This window comes from Myotis daubentonii, chromosome 19 (genome assembly GCF_963259705.1).
Source record: "Myotis daubentonii chromosome 19, mMyoDau2.1, whole genome shotgun sequence".
NCBI lineage: Eukaryota > Metazoa > Chordata > Mammalia > Chiroptera > Vespertilionidae > Myotis > Myotis daubentonii.
The window spans coordinates 4,161,703-4,179,709 of record NC_081858.1 but is presented as its reverse complement, the minus strand read 5'-3'; the positions used below and the strand labels follow the sequence as shown (position 1 = coordinate 4,179,709).

The window sequence follows — 18,007 nt, the reverse complement described above, 5'->3', positions numbered from 1 at the left end:
ACAAAGCATGTTCACGTGTTTTACTCTGAAGCCCTCCCGTGAGCCGACAGATAGCCCTCCCACAGCCAGAGAAGCTGAAACCACCTTCAAGCGAGGTCCCCGAGCCTCACAGCTAATAAACGCTAGAACTGAAGTTGAACCCTTGGTCTCCTGACTCGGAGACCAATACTCTGTGTGTTCCTTTGCTTCTGAACACCATCTCCTCCTCCGGGAGTCCTGCGGTGCCTGCACACTCCATTGCTTTTCTTTCCGAGAAGCCTTCCATTCCCAAGGACTAAGAACGATGGGTTCTGCCCCGGCCACTGGCTCAGGCGTTGGGCGCATCGTCCTGCACAGCCAAAAGGCTGCAGGTTCAAGCCCCCGTCAGAGAGCCTCCGGGAGGCACCAACCAAGGTTTCTCTCCCTCAAATCAGTAAAAAATAAGTTTGTAAAACAGATAGGGTTTTGTTTTAATCACCATCCAGATAAAGGCCAACAGGAGGCCATATAATAGTGGTTAAGAGTAGAGATTTAAGGTGGACAAATTTGGTTTGAAACCAGAGTCTGCCGTTTTGTACAAACTGCGTACATTCTCCTACGACAGCCACCATTTAAAAGAACTGCCTTAAACCCTTCCCTACGCCAACAAACATGAAGATTATACTGAATCCTGACAATTCTCAAAACCAGGGGCGCCTTCCTCACATCTAACCAACACCCCCCACCCCCACCTCCCAATCCCCGCCCTGGCCAGCAGCGCAGGACTCTTTCCCCACATTTTGTCCTCAGCCTCTGGGGCAAATCTCAAGACCAAAACAGGGTCTCTTTTAGGGTCTCTCACATTTGAAGAGAGTTGGCAAACCATAATGAACTATTTTAGTTCAAGATTAGTTCCCACCAAGAGTGCTCTGTGGGAAAGACAGCGGGTGTGCAGTTCCAGACAGAAAGGGCTGGTGTCCCAGGTCCACAGAAAGCCCCGAACCGAGCTCTCCATCTGCATCTGCAGGACCACCACCGCCAGCACTGTGCCAGGGGAGAGGGACCCTGGGTGACTTCGCATGCTCCTCCCACGTGACCCGCTGGTTCTGCAATGTCCCCTCCAGGACACATGGCTCGCCCTGCTCTCTTTTTTTTTTTTTTTAATATTAACTTTTTATTTAAATCATTTTTAATTTTTCAATTATAGTTCACATACAATATTGTATTAGTTTCAGGCATACACCCCAGGGATTCGGCAGAACATAACTTACTAAGTCAGTGGTTCTCCACCTTGGCTGCACATTAGAATCACCTGGGAATCTTTTTAAAATCCTGATTCCTGGGCCTCATCCTCCGGAAATTCTGTTTCTTTGTGATGGGGCGGGGCCCCACATTAGTAACAAAGAAACAGAATTTCCGGAGGAGGAGGCCCAGAAATCAGGATTTTAGAAAGATTCCCAGGTGATTCTAATGTGCAGCCCAGGTTGAGAACCACTGTACTAAGTGATCATCCCATAAACCTCGTGCCCATCGGACACCATCCACAGCTAATAGAGTGTTAGGGACCATATTCCCTGTGCACTTACATCTCCAGGACAAGCCTGTAACCATCCATTTGTGCTTCATAATCCCTCCACCTTTTTCACACATTCTCTCCTCCCCCTCCCATCTGGCCACCCAGAATGTTCTCTGCATGGAGAGTCTGTTTCTGTCCTGCTTGATTGTGTCTTTCAGCTTGTAGAGTCACTTGTTGATGGATAAGTGCTTACTGCCATCTTATTGTTCATCCTTTCCACCTCCTTCTTGGCTCACCGTCCTTACCCCTCTGTCCTGACTGCCCCCCGTTCCTGCTGATAGGCCCCCCTCGTCCTTTCCCTACGTGTCCTGCGGCCCATCTGTACTTGTGGTTTGTTTCGTCCTTTCTGTCTCCCGTCTTTTCTTGTACAATCAGTACCCCATGGCTCACATGGCTCCCTCTCTTCCACGCGGTGACACTCACATGTCTTAATTTCTTACCCAAGGCTCCTCCCAGCTCTCCACTTCCACATCCCCTCATTCTACCCAGCCCTCCCCAACTCCCTCCTGGAGCCGCCACCATGAGCTCACAGGAACATGCAGTAAGTGCTCTGAGCCGAAATGAAGGAAACTGATCCCACGGGGAGGAGGAGTCCCAGGGAAGGTGGGCCGTTGCTCAGTGACTCCACACCAGGGCACAGCCCTGCTGGAGCCCGGACCCCAGAGTCTGAAAGTGAGTGGAGGAGGTCCTGGGGCGGTGGGTAGGGCTGGCCTGCGCTTTCTACACCGACTCTCTGTGCAGGGAAAGCGAACTCCCGCACCACTCAGATGCCACCCTGACCCGGGCACACACCACCCTGGCATGGAGCAAGCCTAGAGGTCTGAAGACCCAAGAAAGGCAACCTGCCGCTGCCTAACTAAATAAAAATTAAAGTGGAAGCGGAGCACATAGGAGAAACACAAGTCTAAGGGGGAAGCCACGGGAGGCCTCCCGCCTCTGCTGCCTCCATCCATCCGTGCAATGGGATAACAGGCCTGTGAGGATTACAGTGAGAGGGTGGCTGCTCGCCATGATGTCGGCGCCCGATGGGAAGCATGAGTGTCACCTGCTGTGGTTTGTGTTATTCGTTCTGCTGTGAGGATCAAAGGAGATGAGGAAGCCTGAGGCCCTCGCCAAGGTGTCAGGGAGACAGACAGACAGACTGATGGCAGGCACTACAGCCATCGCCCGCCCTGGGCCCGGGAGATGGTCGCTGGCAAGAACGGCAGCCAAAGTGCCGCCAGCCCGGTGCCCGGCGCCTGGTTCCCCGAGCTCCGTGGGGTGAGGGCTTCTGATTCCTCCTAAGTTCCCGCGGGGTTCCCGGGCCCCGGGGGGGGGGGCACGGGGGGGGGCGGGCGAGGAAGGAAGGCGGCCACCAGGACGTACCTGCTCTCGCCGCACTCCTTCCGCTCCCGAAGCCGCAGCCACTTGCGGAGGAGGGAGCGCTTGCGGCGCGGGGACGCGCTGGGTGTGGAGCAGTTGGACCACGGGGTGTCCTCGTCGCTGGAGGGCGTGATCTCGATGGCCGGCAGCTGCAGGAGCTCCTTGCCGGGGGCCCCGCCGCCGGGCAGGGGCAGGGGCAGCTCCCGCGCCAGCCCGGCCTCCAGGCTCCGCTCCAGCACGTTCCTCGCGCGGCGCAGCCTGAAGCGCCGGCGGCGGAGCGAGGGGGTGGACGCGCTGGACCAGACGGCGCTGCCCTCGGGCGCGCCCCGGGGCGCGGGCACCTGCAGCGCGGGCGGCTGCAGGCTCTCCATCAGGTGGGCCGCGGGCATGGGTCCCGCCGCTCCTCCCGGCGCGCTCGGCGGGCGCTCACGTGGCCGCGCGGGCTGAGCTGCGGGGAGACCGGTTCCTCCGGGAGCCGCGGGCGGGAGCGCCGGGCGGCGGCGCCGGAGCCTAACTTTGCGCGGGTCCTCGGCCCGCCCTCGGGCTCGGGTTTCCTCCGCGGCTCCCGCGCGGGCGGGCGTCGTGCCTTCGGGACTCGGACTCGGCGGCCGGGGCCGGGGCGTCGGCAAACTCTCCGCGGTGCGCGCGGCGGGCCTGGCGGGGAGCGGGCTGGGCGCTGCAGGAGGCAGAGCGGGAGGAAGAGGCGGAGGAGGGAGGAGGGGAGAGAGGAAGCGAGACGCTGTGTAAAAATAAAGGAGGAGGAGGAGGAGCGGGGTGGCGAGGGGGGAGGAGGTCACCTCGGTCCGGCAAGGCCAGCGCTGCTCTGACGCCGGTGGAACTGCACACGGGCCGCTCCAACCCGCCTAACGCAATAGTCTCCAAGCAACTTTCTCAAAGCGACACTGGCCGGCAGCGCTCAGAAATCTCTCCCCCTGATTTTCGGGGGGGGGGGGGCGAGGCAGGGAGACGGGGCGTGAGGGGGGGGGGCGCGGGCAAGCAGAAGGGACAAATCATGGAAGAATTCAGCCCTCACTCTCCACAGCCGCCCGGGCACAGGGTTGAGGGACACCTCGGGGGCTTTCCCTGGCTCTCTTCTCCCAAGCGCTTTCTTTCAACTACTTGGGGTGCGGGCGGGGCACAGGATGCCTGGGCAGAGCCAAGGGGAGCCAGTTACTGCAGGCTGCTTCCGAGGACAGACAGACAGCAGACAGACGTACCAAGGAAGGACAGACATAGGGTCTGAAAGACACGGGGCACACGGCACCAGTAGGAAAAGGGGCTGATGGCTGCCCTTCCTGAGCTCCCCTGTCAATCCATAGCCCCATCCCAAGCCAAGAATCACATAGGGGGCGAGCACCCAGAGGCAAGGCGCCAGGCGCCAAGCGGGGGCCCTTGCGTTCAGGGGACGAGCCAGTTCCGAATTCGCCTGCGAGGGGCTGGGCCGGGCCACAGGAAGTCTAGTCTGTCCCCCATCACGAACCCTAGAAGGCTTGGGTGAGTCCTGTTGTGCCCCACGCTGTGCTGCCCACACTCCCTGGACCCAGGTACCAACCTTAGAGATTGGTTCTAAATGTGATCCACCCCATTGAACGCAGTCAAGACTGAGTCTAAAACAGACCACTTGTTTAAAAATGTGTTTTTATTGATTTTTAGAGCGAAAGGGAGAGAGGGAGAGAGAAACACCGGCGGCCTCCTGCAGGCCCCTGGGGATCCAGTCCACAGCCCAGGCATGTGCCCTGGCCAGGAAGGAGCAGGGGACCTCGGTGCTGGGGTGCCTGGTGATGCTCCACCATCTGTGCCACACCAGCCAGGGCAGAGGCTCACACAGCCCCTCTCCTGCCTCCCCGTGCAGCGCATTTGCAAAGGAGAGCCCAGGTAGAGACGGGAGCTTCCAAACAGCCCAGGGGGCACGCAGAACGCACCACTAACTCCACACGCAGGGTCACCCCCTTCCCTGTGCCCCTGAGGCCAGTTTCTGCCTGGGAGGCGGTGCCCAGCCTCTCTGCCAGCATAACGTTCAGGGGAACATCTCACAGGGCCCCAAAGCCGAGGGATACCACACCCCGAAGGTCACACAACTCCCTGAGAGAACACAGGTCCCTGCAGGCCAGCGGGACATGGAGTGCGGCGGCTGGCCGGCCCGCGTGCCCTGCAGTGACCGTGGGGGAGTGAAGGCTTTGGGACACTGCACACCCTCCCGGGCAGCCGAAATGGGAGTCCGTTTTGCCCAGGAGAGAGATGCTGTGGCCAAAAAGCAAAGGCCACGCCCCCAAACATCAGCTCCATCTCATTTCTGAGTCTCCACATCCTGCCACGGATCTCGGGGCGTTGAGTGTCGCTCTATTTAGCTCCCGGATGTGGCAGAAAGGAGAACCCCTTGCCCTCAGGTGCCAGGCCCGGCCAGCAGCAGGGCACTCCTTCCGGCTCTGGGAGTGACGAGGAGGCTGAGCTGTAACTGCAGACGCAGGATCCTGAGCTACACGGAGAGCCAGGCCCCGGGGGTGGCTCAGCGCCTGGCGGTCCTCCAGGGACAGTGCTTTGGGCGCGGATAAGCTCCCAGGCCAGGGAGGCGCCTGTGGAGGAGCCGGGCCCGCAGGTGTGTGAGGAGCAGGGCGGCTGGGATACCGCCAGCCCATGGAAGCCACAGCCAGCACACAAAAGAGGAGGGTCCGCAGTAGAGGGGCCAGAAGGCCCCCTGGGTCTTCGGGGGAAAGGGAGGTTCGCCGGGGAGCAGGCCCCACTGAAGTTCACGGTGAGCCTCCGAACTTATTTATTTTTAAAAATATATTTTTATTGATTTCAGAGAGGAAGGGAGAGGGAGAGAGAGATAGAAACATCAATGATGAGAGAATCATTGATCAGCTGCCTTCTGCACACCCCACACTGGGGATCAAGCCTGCACCCAGGCACGTGCCCTGACCAGAAATTGAACCCTGACCTCCTGGTTCATAGGTTAACGCTCAAACACTGAATGAAATGCGTGCCTCTTGACAGGAAGAACTCCTTCCCACCGGCTTCAGCCACTTTTCCCTCCCACGATAGACTCTGGGCCTAAAATCTAAAATCCGGTGAGACTTCAGCCTCGGGCCGCAGCCACTGAGAACGAGCATTGCCCTTTCACGTGACCCCAGGCGCAGCCTCCTCCCAACTAACGCTGATACCCAGAGCGCCTCCCGCCCGACACCTCCGTGCTCACCTCCACCTGCACTCCCCTCTTCGCTTCAGCCGTAACTTTTCATCCGTTAAAACCTGTTCAAAACACACCCTCTGCGCCTCCCAGGTGCCTCTGCTCACTTTTGAGAGAAGGGGACCCCAGGAAAGAGCGGCCCCGCAGCCCGGAGCCGTCGCCGCGCTCGGACTGCGGGCACCTTGCTTGTCTGCGTCCTGGACTCTCTCCAGGGCCCTGGAGGTTCGTCTGACTAGCACCCTTCACACCTCTGTAAATGGCTTTCATACATGGTGTTTGACCTTCCAGAAGCAAGGCAGGACTTCGCCCGAGGGTATAAATAACAACAACTCAAAGACAAAGCCAGAGCTTGACCCGGGTCCTCGGAGGCAGCGAGAAGCCCCCAAATCCCAACAAGTGCATGAGCTCTGGGGAGCAGGCCCCCCGCAGCCCCAGCATTTCCCAGCCTGATGCTAGTTGGATACATCACCACACAACATGTCAGGTATTTTATTGCAAACATGGAAGTGCTAAGTTTAGAAAAACGATTTCCCAAAGAAACTGGTGTCAGGGGATCAGGACCAAAGAGTTTCCACAACCCGTTTCAGAATCTCAGCCCTGCCTTCCTCTCCCCCCTCCCCCTCCCCCCCTCCCCCTCCCCACACTGGGCTCTCAGCCTTCTCCCTGGTTCCCTGGGAAACGACCTCACCACTGGCCTCCCTCACAGGTGGTGGCCTCCCTCACAGGGGAACCTGGCCTCCCCTCCCCCCACGGGCTGCCGGCCTCTGACTTTACATGCGAGGAGTTCGTATTACCAGGCAACTGTTGTTTATTCTCAGCTGTTCAGGCTCCCTTTTCTGCAGACACAAGACACCCAGCACCTGTCTATTACTTCTGAGGCCCAGACTGCACAGCATTGTTCAGCTGAGACTTCCAGGGGGGACGGAAGTGAAAGTGACAGCTGTGAAGCTTGATTCTCCTGGATGGCATCCAAGGGAGAGGGAGAGAAAGGGGCAGCCGCCCCCCCCCCCCGCCCCCCGCCCCCCTGCCCATCCAGCCTGCCTGGGGATGCCAAGGGCAGGCGATCGCGAGCAGCACAGACAGGACCATCCCCCAGGACTGTGCGCAAGGCACCCTCCCCGCACAGTCTGTCCCCCACATCTGAATGGCCAAACCCCAGGTCTGGCCCCCTGGGCACGGGAAAGAAGCCACGTGGGCAGGCGTGAGGTGGAGCTTGTTGCTGGCGGGGGGGGGGGGGGGGGGTGTACATGGGAAACATGGAAATGCGAAGGGTGCTGCAGAGTCCTGTTATTAACTGTCTTCAGGTCCGAATGAAGGGTGGCCAGGTGCTGCCCTCGGCTCTCCTGTGGCTGAGCAAGAGGACATGAGTGTGCGCAGCTCACGGTGGGAGAGTAGGGCCGGGTAAGGGCTGGAACCGATGCCCAGCAGGGCTAGCGTGGCCTCCTCTGCGCCTCTAAAGGTGCCTGGAGCCTAGTGAGAGGCAGTGACAGGAGGCCTTCCTCGTAAAGGCCCAGTCCCTCCCTATCATTGTGGGCCTGTAAGACCCAGATTTTCTCTCTTTAAAAAAAAGCAGTTCATTTATCCCTAAAACCAAGTTCACTTGAACGGACATACTTCTGGCCCCGGCGTTGTGATGGCTGGATACTAAGCACCTCCCTGAGCCCCCCAAGCAGCTTTAATATCTCGCATATGAGAGAGAAATGCAGGGAGCGGACAGGCTGATGGGCAGGGAACGGGCATGGGGCGTATGGGAGCCCGGATGCTTCAACCCCTCCCGCATCTCCCTTCCGGGAGGAGCCGGCTGCTGAGGAGTCAGGAGGCCTGGGGATTCAATCCTGCGGCTGGAGGAGGTAGAGGGTGCTGGAAACACAGTTTACCTAAAACACAGCGGACTGGCCACCATGCCCAGCTCCTCCTTCCGCGGACAGAGGCGAGGGGACCTCTCAGCGGGGGTGCACAAGGTCAGGTCGGCAGAGCGTCCCTCGCCTTCAGCAGGGCCAGGGCGAGCAGTGACGTCACCCCAGGATGACTGTCACCGATAAGCCTCCCTGGTCTATTGCTCATCCAAATGCGTGGGAGTCAAAGGACAATGTTTGCACAACACTCGGCTGCCCTGTGCTTGACACCAGGACACCCAGGCGCAGACCGACATCATGTGTGTCCTCTAAGTCTTACGAGGACAGTCTGTGCCAACCAGGCTGGAAGAGGCGTGCTGAGCAGTTCCCTCCATCCCCCGCACGCCCCTAGGAGCAGGCGGGCTCTCTGGGTACCTGCTGCTCTCCTCGGGGGAGGCCCCAAATGCTATCTGCACGGCCCACTGGTGATGAAGTGCCCAGACCCCTTCCTGCACTCACTAGTGTTTGACTTGGGGGTAAGTTATTTAACTCAGCGGTTGCCACTGGCGGTCCGTGAGGTCCGAAAGGTTGGCGACCGCGGGTTAAACTGGTCTGTCTCACTTCCTCCTCAGGTTGCTGTGACAGTAGAACAGTGTCGTGCCCCAAGAAGCATTGGCACAAAGGAAGGGCTATACATGTCTGTCCTGGTTACATTAAGGCTCCTTTACAAGACCCTTGTTGGAGGACAGGACGGCTCATGTTGAATTTCAATTCAGTCCAATGCTCTAAGGAGCTGCTAGCTAGAGCGTGGAGCGAGCTTCTGAGCAGAGAGCTCCACGCGGGGGGCAGAGAGCAAGTGAGACCGCGTGTGTGTGGAGCGCAGCCTGGCAGGCAGAGTTAATTAAGTGCAAAAGGCAGGTGCTCCCAGGGTGTGAGTAGAAAGAGATATGTGTGAGCCAGAGGGAAAGAGCTGGCCTAGGCAGGCATGAGGAGGGATTGGCATTTAAGCCCTACCGTCTGAATTTCACTGGAAATGAAGAAGAGGACATTCTGGAATAAAGGAGCAGTTTGAGTAAAGGCACCGAGGAATAAAACTCATGGAGAGGTTTGGAAACGAGGGAGAGAAGTATGGGCACATGGGAGGACGGGATGAGGCTGGGCAGGAGGTCAGAGTGCAGTGAGTGTTACCGGCTTGGATTTTATTCTGTAGACAATGGGATGCCATTCAAGTTTTGTGTGTTTGCTTTGCTTTGTTTTTTTGGCAGGGGCGGTGGGGAGGGGGCAATGACATCATTGACCTGCACTGAAGAAATCAGTCCTGGTGACAGTGTGCGACATGTACAGGAGGAGCCGAAGGCAGGACCCGCAGGCCAGTTCAGAGGCTGCTACCAATCAGTCATGCTTTTGGAATATCAAGTGTACGCACACAGTCCAGGCAAGAGAGAATCTGAAACAGGGCGGGGGGAAAAATGTGCAAGGAGCGGGCGGGCAGGGTGAAGGAACGCCTGTGAAGATTTCTTCAGAGACGTCAATTGGAAGAAGACCAAGGAGCCAGGATGGACGTCGAGGGAGGCTCTGTGCTTCCCATCACACACAATCCCATCTGACCTCCCACCCACCCAGAACAGACATCGAAAGTGCCGCTGGAGGATGACGATAGGTTTAAAGGTGACTTGCCCGAAGTTCACACAGGTACTCACATTTAAACTGGGTCTTTGAAACTCATGCGTTTCCATGAGACCGCATTTCAAAAAGATGGATGGTGCCAGCGCTGTGATGAAGCCAGGCAGGAGGACGTCTGCTATAATTCTGTTCGATTTTGTAATTAAGTCACTGAGCCTCTGAGAGAACCACTCAGGAGGGATGCAGTTGCTGTACATTAAAGAGTAAGTAGTGAACGAACGAATGGAGTCCGCACAATTACACTGCTCTTTCCAGAAATCAGGCAGTAAAATGAAAGAGAGACATTTATTTTCTCTCAAACAGCATTTTAAACTCTGTTCTAGGACCTGGAGTTGGGATGTGAAAAGTTGTGTGTGTGTGTGTGTGTGTGTGTATGTGTGTGTATGTGTGTGTCTTTTATTGTTGGTAGATGTATGTTTCGAAGGAACAAAATGTACCCGTGTGATTATGACAGTTAAAATGAGGTTCTGCCTGTATCTGCTAAGAAAATTGAAGCGTGGCAGCACCTGGTAATCTAGCAAATCAATCAAAAATATTGAATAAGCCCAAACTCTACACACACCAGAATACTGGGCACTGGAAAGGATTTTTGAAAGTTTCGGTAAAACTGTTCATTTATTTCACAAAATAACTCTCCAGTGCCTGTCAAAGGTGACCGTGGCCTCAGTTGCTTCAAACCTGGGGGAGGGAGAAGCAGGAAGCCAGCGCAAGAACTGCACTTGGGTAAGAAAGTCCACTCCCGTGGGAGCCGCAGCAGGTGCAGGTGCAGGTGCAGGTGCGCGTGCGCCCAGAGGACTTCGCAGGGAGGCAGCTCCGAGCAGGTGAGCAGTGTCCCAGGGAGAGCTCCGGGGCTTGTGTCCTTGCCGAGGGACCTCACGTGCAAGTGGTACATTGTAATTAGCTGGTTTGTCATAATCGGAAAGGAGCAAAGGAGGCCAGACATGACAGGCCTGGTCACTGGGCAGCTTCACCGGGAAGCTGCAACTTCACCCTCCCCAGGGAGCCACCAGCCCGTTCCCTGCGAGTCACCTGGGCACGGGGTCCAACAGGGCGGAGGTGGGTGCCTGCGCAGGGAAGTGGGAGTGATTAGGGAAGATGCCTGTCAGTCAAACCCGGAACAGAGGCCATTGACTAGAGGGGACAGGGCACTGCAAGCCTTGAAAATTTGGGGATACATAAGCCCCAACCAGAGAAGTTTGCCCTCTTGGCTCTGGTTCCTTTGGCTTTGCTCCTGCCGTGTCCCCTCCATAGCCGTGCGGCCCTACACGCAATGGGCCGGTGGACTGCAGCGGGAGCCCAAGCCAAGCCAGCCGGTGCCGGCTGGACCCTGCTCCGACCTGGAACGGAGGCTCTGGGCCTGGCTGTGATCCTAGCCCAGCTGAAGGCACAGGCGGAAGTTCTCCGTGGTGGGACGGAGGGGTTAATTCCACAGACATAAAGCTCCCTACAGCGCACTCATCCTCCCATGCGCGTCTCAGAAAGTGCTTTTCCCTGGGACATCGCAAGAAGCCCACTCCCACCAGAAACTGGCGGGGACGAGGAGCGCTCACCCCTCAACACAAAGGCACGGCTGGCGTGTCAGAGACGGCGGGTGTATTCCTGGAATCACAGAAAGAACGGTTCGCTGGATCATGACGTTCCGTTGGGTGAGAAATGAGAGCAAGAGATCACGTCGACTATAAACCTTCTTCCTCGTACCCGTTCCACACGCATCACTGCGCAGGCCGTGCTCCAGGCCCGGGAAGGGCACACCAGAGCCAGCAGGGCCGGAGGGATTCATCCTGGTGGGCACAGAGCTCCAGACCCAAGGCAGACTCCCGAGAGCTGGTCTGACCATCACTTCATCTCTGCCGTGTGTCTGGTTTTGAAATTAGACAACGGAGACACGGGACTTTTTTAAACAGAAATTTACTGAGATCACATGTGAACCAGGAGGGCTTCGCGGTGATAAAGGGGCCAAGATGCAGCAGAGTGGGGACTAAAGCTGAACCGCCACGGAGAACGGCTCACAGCTCCGGGAAATGCTTCCTGTCAAGTCCAGAGCCAGCATGAGCCTTTCATTTCTGACCAGACCCCCTCCCTCCCGTCAGGAAAGGAGCCTTTCACGGGCCAGGCCAGCAGACCCAGATGGGGAGCTGCTTCCAGCAGCAGCAGCTCCCAACTGCCTCCCGGGCTGAGCAGAGCAGCCTAACTCATCGCCCGAGGGGTAACACTGGGTTGCAAACGTTGCCCCGTTTGTTCTGGTGACATGAAACAGCAAGTGTGCCAAGCGCCAGGGGGATATTTGTTTTTACATTTCAAACAAAAAATGAGAATTGTTTTCTTATGACACAGGAAGGAGCTCGAGAAGGCTGGCTCAGCGAGGGTTTCCTGGGGCGGCCCCTGGAGCCCAGCTCTGAGCCATTCCCTCTGCCCCTGAGCTGTTAGCATCTGGAGGGAGCACCTGCAAGTAGTCCATTCCTGTACAATTCTGCATCTGGCCCGGCTCCGGGCCGTGGAAGTCACACTGCCCATGTTCCGGTTTTTCATGAAGAGCTGTTGCCCCCCCTGCTGTGCTCTGAGCTGTCCTGTTTGCAAACCCAGCGCCTGCACCCACCCCTCCTCTAGGAGCCGAGACTGACCTCACAATCCCCCTCGATCCATGGGCTGCAGGGCATTTTAATGCCTGAAGCTGGGATTTGGGGATTGGTTATGCTGAGTGGGCCCTAGAGTCTCTACTGTAGCTCCGAGTCTATGAACTGGAAAGGTTTAAGCAATTTGCTTTAAGTGATCCTTGTGTATGAAAACGCACATTATCTTTTAAATGTATGAGTTGGAATGATCATAGAATACAAATCCTTGTTTTACAAAAACGGTTCATTAAAGTAGATTGTTCCTTTACACATATGAACGTTTTTATTCAATTAATCGAATTTAGTAAGTGACACTCTATGAGGAAGACGCCTGTTGAGTCACTTGCATGGTCCCCGTAAACATGACAGGTCACTAAACACTGAGTGACCGGGTTGCTGTGATTTTCAGGAAAGAAAGCGCTTCATTGTTCACACCTTCAACCCCTCCCCTGAAGTGAGCTGGCAGGCTAGCAACTGTGGGAGCAAGAAGCCTGTCTGAGCATAGACCTTCCTGAGGATTCCAGGCCCGGGAGAAACAGCGGGTGTTCAGTGCAATGCCCGTTCTTCTCCCAGCCTGTCCCCCCGTGGTCACAGACGAGACACTGAGGCACAGGCGAGATACATCTTGGACCAAGGTCATAAGGCTGAGCTCCAGCTGCTTTCTGTGAAGGGAACACCTTGTGGAAATAGTATTTCTGTTACCGGGCCGCTTCTGCCCCTGGGCTGGCCCGGCCTCCGCGGGGGTCAGGGACCCCCAGGACCTTGACCCCCCGGGAAAGATGTCCAGGACGAATCGGAGTGAGAGTAAAGCAAGTGTCATTCAGGTGGAGCGAGAGAAGGCCGGGCGCAGGCGCAGCTGGGAAAGAAGCGAAAAGCACCCAGCAGTGGGCAGGGCCACACTGAGAGGGCGTCGCTCAGGAAGCTAATTAGTTCTTGGGATTTTACTGTTCCCCCGGTGAGGGTGGGGGTGGGGTGGGGTGTTGTCTCCAAGCTTTGTGGTTCCAAGTTCTGTCTCCACCTTTGGTTGGGAGGGAGCCTTGTTGTGACTTCCCAGACAGGGACCACCAGGGGCTCCTGCCATTAACCGGTTCCCTGGATCACGCAGAGTGGGTGCGGTTCTGGTGAGAGGAGGGGGGATCCTGCTTCCTCATTCCACTGGTCGGATTTCCCCTTTCTATCCTGCCTCATTTCTACCTCCAAGAAGAATTAAAAGTCAAGTGACACAGGAGTCCAAACACTCCTTCTGCTTTTGTGGAAACACATTCTTTCTGCATCTAATTCCCTCATAAGCCCGCACAGAACAAGTAGCTAATCAAACACGAATACTCACTAGAACGAACCCCAACATGTGACCCTGGAGGTTGGCACAAAAGATAGAACAGGACGGTTCCTTGCTTTGGAAATAGAATTCCTTTCCTTGGGAACTTTCCCTGATGCATGAAGTGCTGCTTGACTTGTGCACAACTCAATAGAGTGTGTCTGTCAGTGATCAACTCCCAAGCTCTCACCCTTCCAGTTCAAAGCTGAGAGAGTAGCGAGGACTTGAGCCAAATGGAAATTTGCTTCGGTAAAATCTCTTGAGCCACGCACTGCATTGTCTCAGTTAGGCCTTATAAAAGTCCTAAACTTGACCTACCAGGTAAGGGTCATTTCGCCCATTTTAGAGGTAAGGAAACCGAGGCCCGGATTGCTTGGGAACTTGAGGCATCAAGATGTGATTCACATCCCCGTGTATGAGACGGGGCCACACACTAGACCTGGCAGCTCAGGTGGCCTTACAAACGCGGGGACGGAAAGGAACCACAGAGGAGGGTCTGAACTGGAAACTCTCTGGCCAAAAGCAGTTTATGGTGGGGAGTCATGTCCTAGGCTGGAACCTTCCCTGACAAAGGCAATTTGCACCTTCATTAAGCCTGTCTGTTAGCATCGAGGATAACATACCTTTGGAATGTCAAAGTGATTTCCTTTTAAAGGACGCCTCCAAGCACAGGCATCAGGGAGACCACAAATCCCCTCATTGTCACTGGTCATTGTTGACTGTTAAATATACTGTACCCACCTGTGTGTTTATCGCTTTACTTTTATCCATTCCCGAGGTACCCCCCCCCCCCCGCTTTCTCTTGCCTCCTAGCCTATCACCAATGGATTTCATGTAACCCACTTACATCTTCTAAACCAGCGGTCACCAACTGTCGGTCCACAGACCACTGTTGATCCGTGAGGTCCAAGAGGCTGGCGACCGCTGAGCTAAATGGCGGTTCTCTGGAGCATCATCTCAACCCCTTGAGATTTTGCTTCCTGGCAATTGTTGACAGTTGGCTCAAATAAACTCACAAAAATTCTCTACAGGTTTGAGTGTTTCTTACATTGACACCCAGTATTCTGAATCCAAAACCAGTGTTTTCTCCACTCCACTGTGTTAGTCTATCTTAATTTCCTGTAAAACATAATTTCCAGTCCCATTCAAACGGACTCTGTCACTTGTGGTGAAGACTTTAATTTGATTTGCATTTCGGCAAATGAACTAATATTTGGGATTATGATGCTGCAAACGGATGCACTTGGTTTCCCTGTTTAATTCAGTCAGTTTTCATTTGTTCCTTAAGTAAAACATGCCACAAAGTTGGCATCAGCTTTCTTGGGGGTTCCTACTGAATGTTAAATATTTTAAAAAGAAACGCCATCCCCGTTATTTAGCAGAACTCGTGCAAGAAATGTTTCTATGGCATACTCGGGCCACCTAAGCGGTTCCTCATTTGCAACAAATAAAGTCGGTGTAGTTCTAATTCCTCATTTGTACCTAAGTGTTTCTAACCCCTCTTACCTGTTCAGAAGTCACCCTGTGGATCTGAGGCCGTCAGCAGGGCTCTGCAGGTGCTGCCTGGAGGAGGCCCCTGTCACTCAAGGCTGTCCCCCCGCTGCTCCAGGTGGCCCCTCAAGCGCACAGCAGAGGGACCGCGGGCCTCTTACAAGGGGGCTTGCTTAAAATGAGGCTTGCCACCCCTGCCGAAACGGTGGCTTAGCGAGCACTGAAAGGCCTTTAAAAGTCACTTCTGCATGGTCTCGGGTTCTCGTTCAGCTTCCAGCGCAGCGCGGGCTGTGTCCAGGATGCTGTAAGGAGTGGCTTAGCGCCTGCCAGGCAGGGCAAAGTCTGCTCGCATGATCACATTCTGTGCAAGTTGGCTCTGGAGTCCTTGGACCTTGGAGCCAGCACATTGGGCCCCATCCACCGTGACTGCATCTCCCAGCTCAACTCCAGGAGCAGCCAGTCAGCATGCAGTGCCCTCCCCCCGCCCCCCGCCTCCCCACCTCCCCACCTCCCCAGTCCTGCAGGCAGACCCCACTAGCATCCTAGCTCACAGAAGGCTTCATTAAGGTGAACATGAGCAGCCTCTTCCTCCCTCTCCCCTCCCCTTCCCCCTTCTCCTCCCTCCTATTCTCTCCTCCGCTCTCCCTCCCTCACACACAACATTCTTAGAGAGAGCCACTTCCTCCAGCGACCAGACAGCCCCCAAAGGAAGGGCAGCAGAACAGCAGCGATGCCAGCGACGCCCCAGCCCCAGCAGGAACTGAGCTGGGGATAATGGATTGCTCCCCGGTGAGAGCAGAGGACTCCGGAGGGCAATTCCGGTCCAAAGCTCTAGGGGCTCCACAGGCTCCCGGCTCCCCACAGGCCCCACAGGCTGTCGCTGCCCTCCTTGTCCCCTATGACTCCCGCTCTCTTCCTTTGGAATGTCCTCCGCGCTCACTGAAACAGTCCTTCGTGGGATGGAACACGCCGGACACACGGCCCGCACGGCCTTTGCGCTGCACCTGCCACCCTCCATCACATCCCTCCCAACTTCCTCCTCCCTCCGACCACAGAGGCCACCCTCTGTCACATCCTCCCAACGTCCTCCTCCCTCCGACCACAGATGCCACCCTCCGTCACATCCTCCCAACGTCCTCCTCCCTCCGACCACAGAGGCCACCCTCTGTCACATCCTCCCAACGTCCTCCTCCCTCCGACCACAGAGGCCACCAGACAGGACTCCCGCCCCGCCCTTCGCTGCCATCGGTCACCAACCACTGGGCCCGGCGCACAAGCTCAGTCCCAGCTGAGACCGAAGTGGGTGAGGAATGGGAAGCGAGGCCAGGCCAGGTCTGGAGAGACAGGCAATGCCCTTAGCTCCCAGCCTGCCCCCGGGGACGCCTGCCCCAGCCTGCCCCCTGGGGACGCCTGCCCCAGCCTGCCCCCGGGGACTCCTGCCCCAGCCTGCCCCCTGGGGACTCCTGCCCCAGCCTGCCCCCTGGGGACACCTGCCCCAGCGCCCTCAGGGACAGCTCTGGCATGGCCACTCCTCCCCCCCCCCCCCCCCCCGTGATCACCGCACGCAGCCTGCCCCACAGGAGCCCCGAGAGACCCCGGGACGGACTCTGCCCGGAACTCGCATTCCTGACCAGCCAAGCGCAGGTTTTTTGGTGCGGGCGTTGGGAGCTCTCAGGGAGCACCTCTCGGAAGGAACAAGAACGCTTCTGGGAACGGCTGCTTAGCTATCAGCCCTGAAGAAACCGTTTCACCGACCCTCCTTCGCCTACTGCTGAGGTCTCAGATCAGCCACCCTCTCCCTCCAGACCTCCAGGCCAGCGAATTCCCAGCCTCCCTCAGGGCTCTCAGGCCGCTTCGGTGCCAGGGCTCCCTGCGCCCGGAAAACAGCCGTTCTCTCCCACCCGCCCGTCCTCAGGACGCCCGCCCATCCCGGCGAAGCCCCACTGAGCCATTTCCTTCCCCCTGAATGTCTGTCCGCTCCACCTCCGTTCCAAAGGGGAAAACACCTTAGGAAGCCAGCCCCACTTTTCATAGATGAGGAACGAGGCTCAAGAACTCCTCTGTGGCTGTTTGCTGGGCTACAAAGAGGAAGCTAATCCATTCACTGCGGGAGAGCTGGGTCTAGAAACACCTTATCGCAGACCCTTCTGTTGCTTAATTGAGAGTCCCTCCCTGGCCTGCTTCCAGGACTGGCCTTGCCCGGGGGCAGGGGCGGGGCTCAGGCTCCCCATGTCACAGGGAGCGGCGGCCTCCATCCGAGGCAGCCGCAGGAGGGCTGGTTCCGGAGTGAACGCAGAGCCGAGAGACGGGGCCTAGGCAGCTGCTGCGGGACCCAGTTCTGACCAGCACCTTTATTGTTTTAGTCCTCACCCGAGGATACTCTTCCATTGGTTTTTAGGGAGAGTGGAAGAGAGAGGGAAGGACAGAGAGACATCGATGTGAGAGAAACACACGGATTGGTTGCCTCCTGCACGCACCCCGACCAGGGCCTGGGCTGGGGAGGAGCCTGCAACCAAGGTATGTGCCCTTGACCGGAATCAAACCTGGGACCCTTTGGTCTGCAGGCTGACGCTCTATCCACTGAGCCAAACCGGCCAGGGCTTATCACATACTCTTTAAAACTAAACTTTATTGGAAGAACAGTCGTATCAATACATCGCACACCCCAAACTAGTGTGATATTGTATGTCAACTGTAATTGAAAAATAAATTTAGAAAAGAACAGTTCTAGGTTTACAGAGGTGACCACACACTTCTAAAGGCTAACCTCCTCCGTGCCTCCTGGCACTGTTTCCCTAACTGCGTCCTCCTACGTTCCCCTCACGCAAAGGAACTTGTTCCGTGTTACTGGCACTAAGCACCTCGCAGGGGCAAGTGTTTGGTGCAGGTGCAGGAACCATTTGTTTTCCGAGGGGAAATGTCACAAAGAGCAGCCTTTGTGCACAGGTTCTATGCGGAAGGCGGGAAATTTCTCTTTAAATCAGA

General features: G+C 56.6%; 1 protein-coding gene across 8 annotated transcripts in view; it reads right to left on the bottom strand.

The window, feature by feature from the left end:
* Positions 1-18,007, bottom strand: part of GRAMD1B (GRAM domain containing 1B) — a 245,349-nt gene that overhangs the window by 166,651 nt on the left and 60,691 nt on the right. For 3 of the 8 annotated variants that reach the window (XM_059676848.1, XM_059676846.1, XM_059676847.1), the window contains exon 1: positions 2,900-3,601. The exons of 1 other annotated variant lie outside the window; for it this stretch is intronic. In XM_059676848.1, coding sequence (XP_059532831.1) covers positions 2,900-3,285 — 386 coding nt within the window. In that variant the 5' untranslated portion in view covers positions 3,286-3,601. Of the gene's footprint in view, positions 1-2,899; positions 3,603-18,007 lie in introns of those variants that run through there. 4 more of the 8 variants (XM_059676844.1, XM_059676845.1, XM_059676859.1 and 1 more) reach the window with 3 other exon arrangements.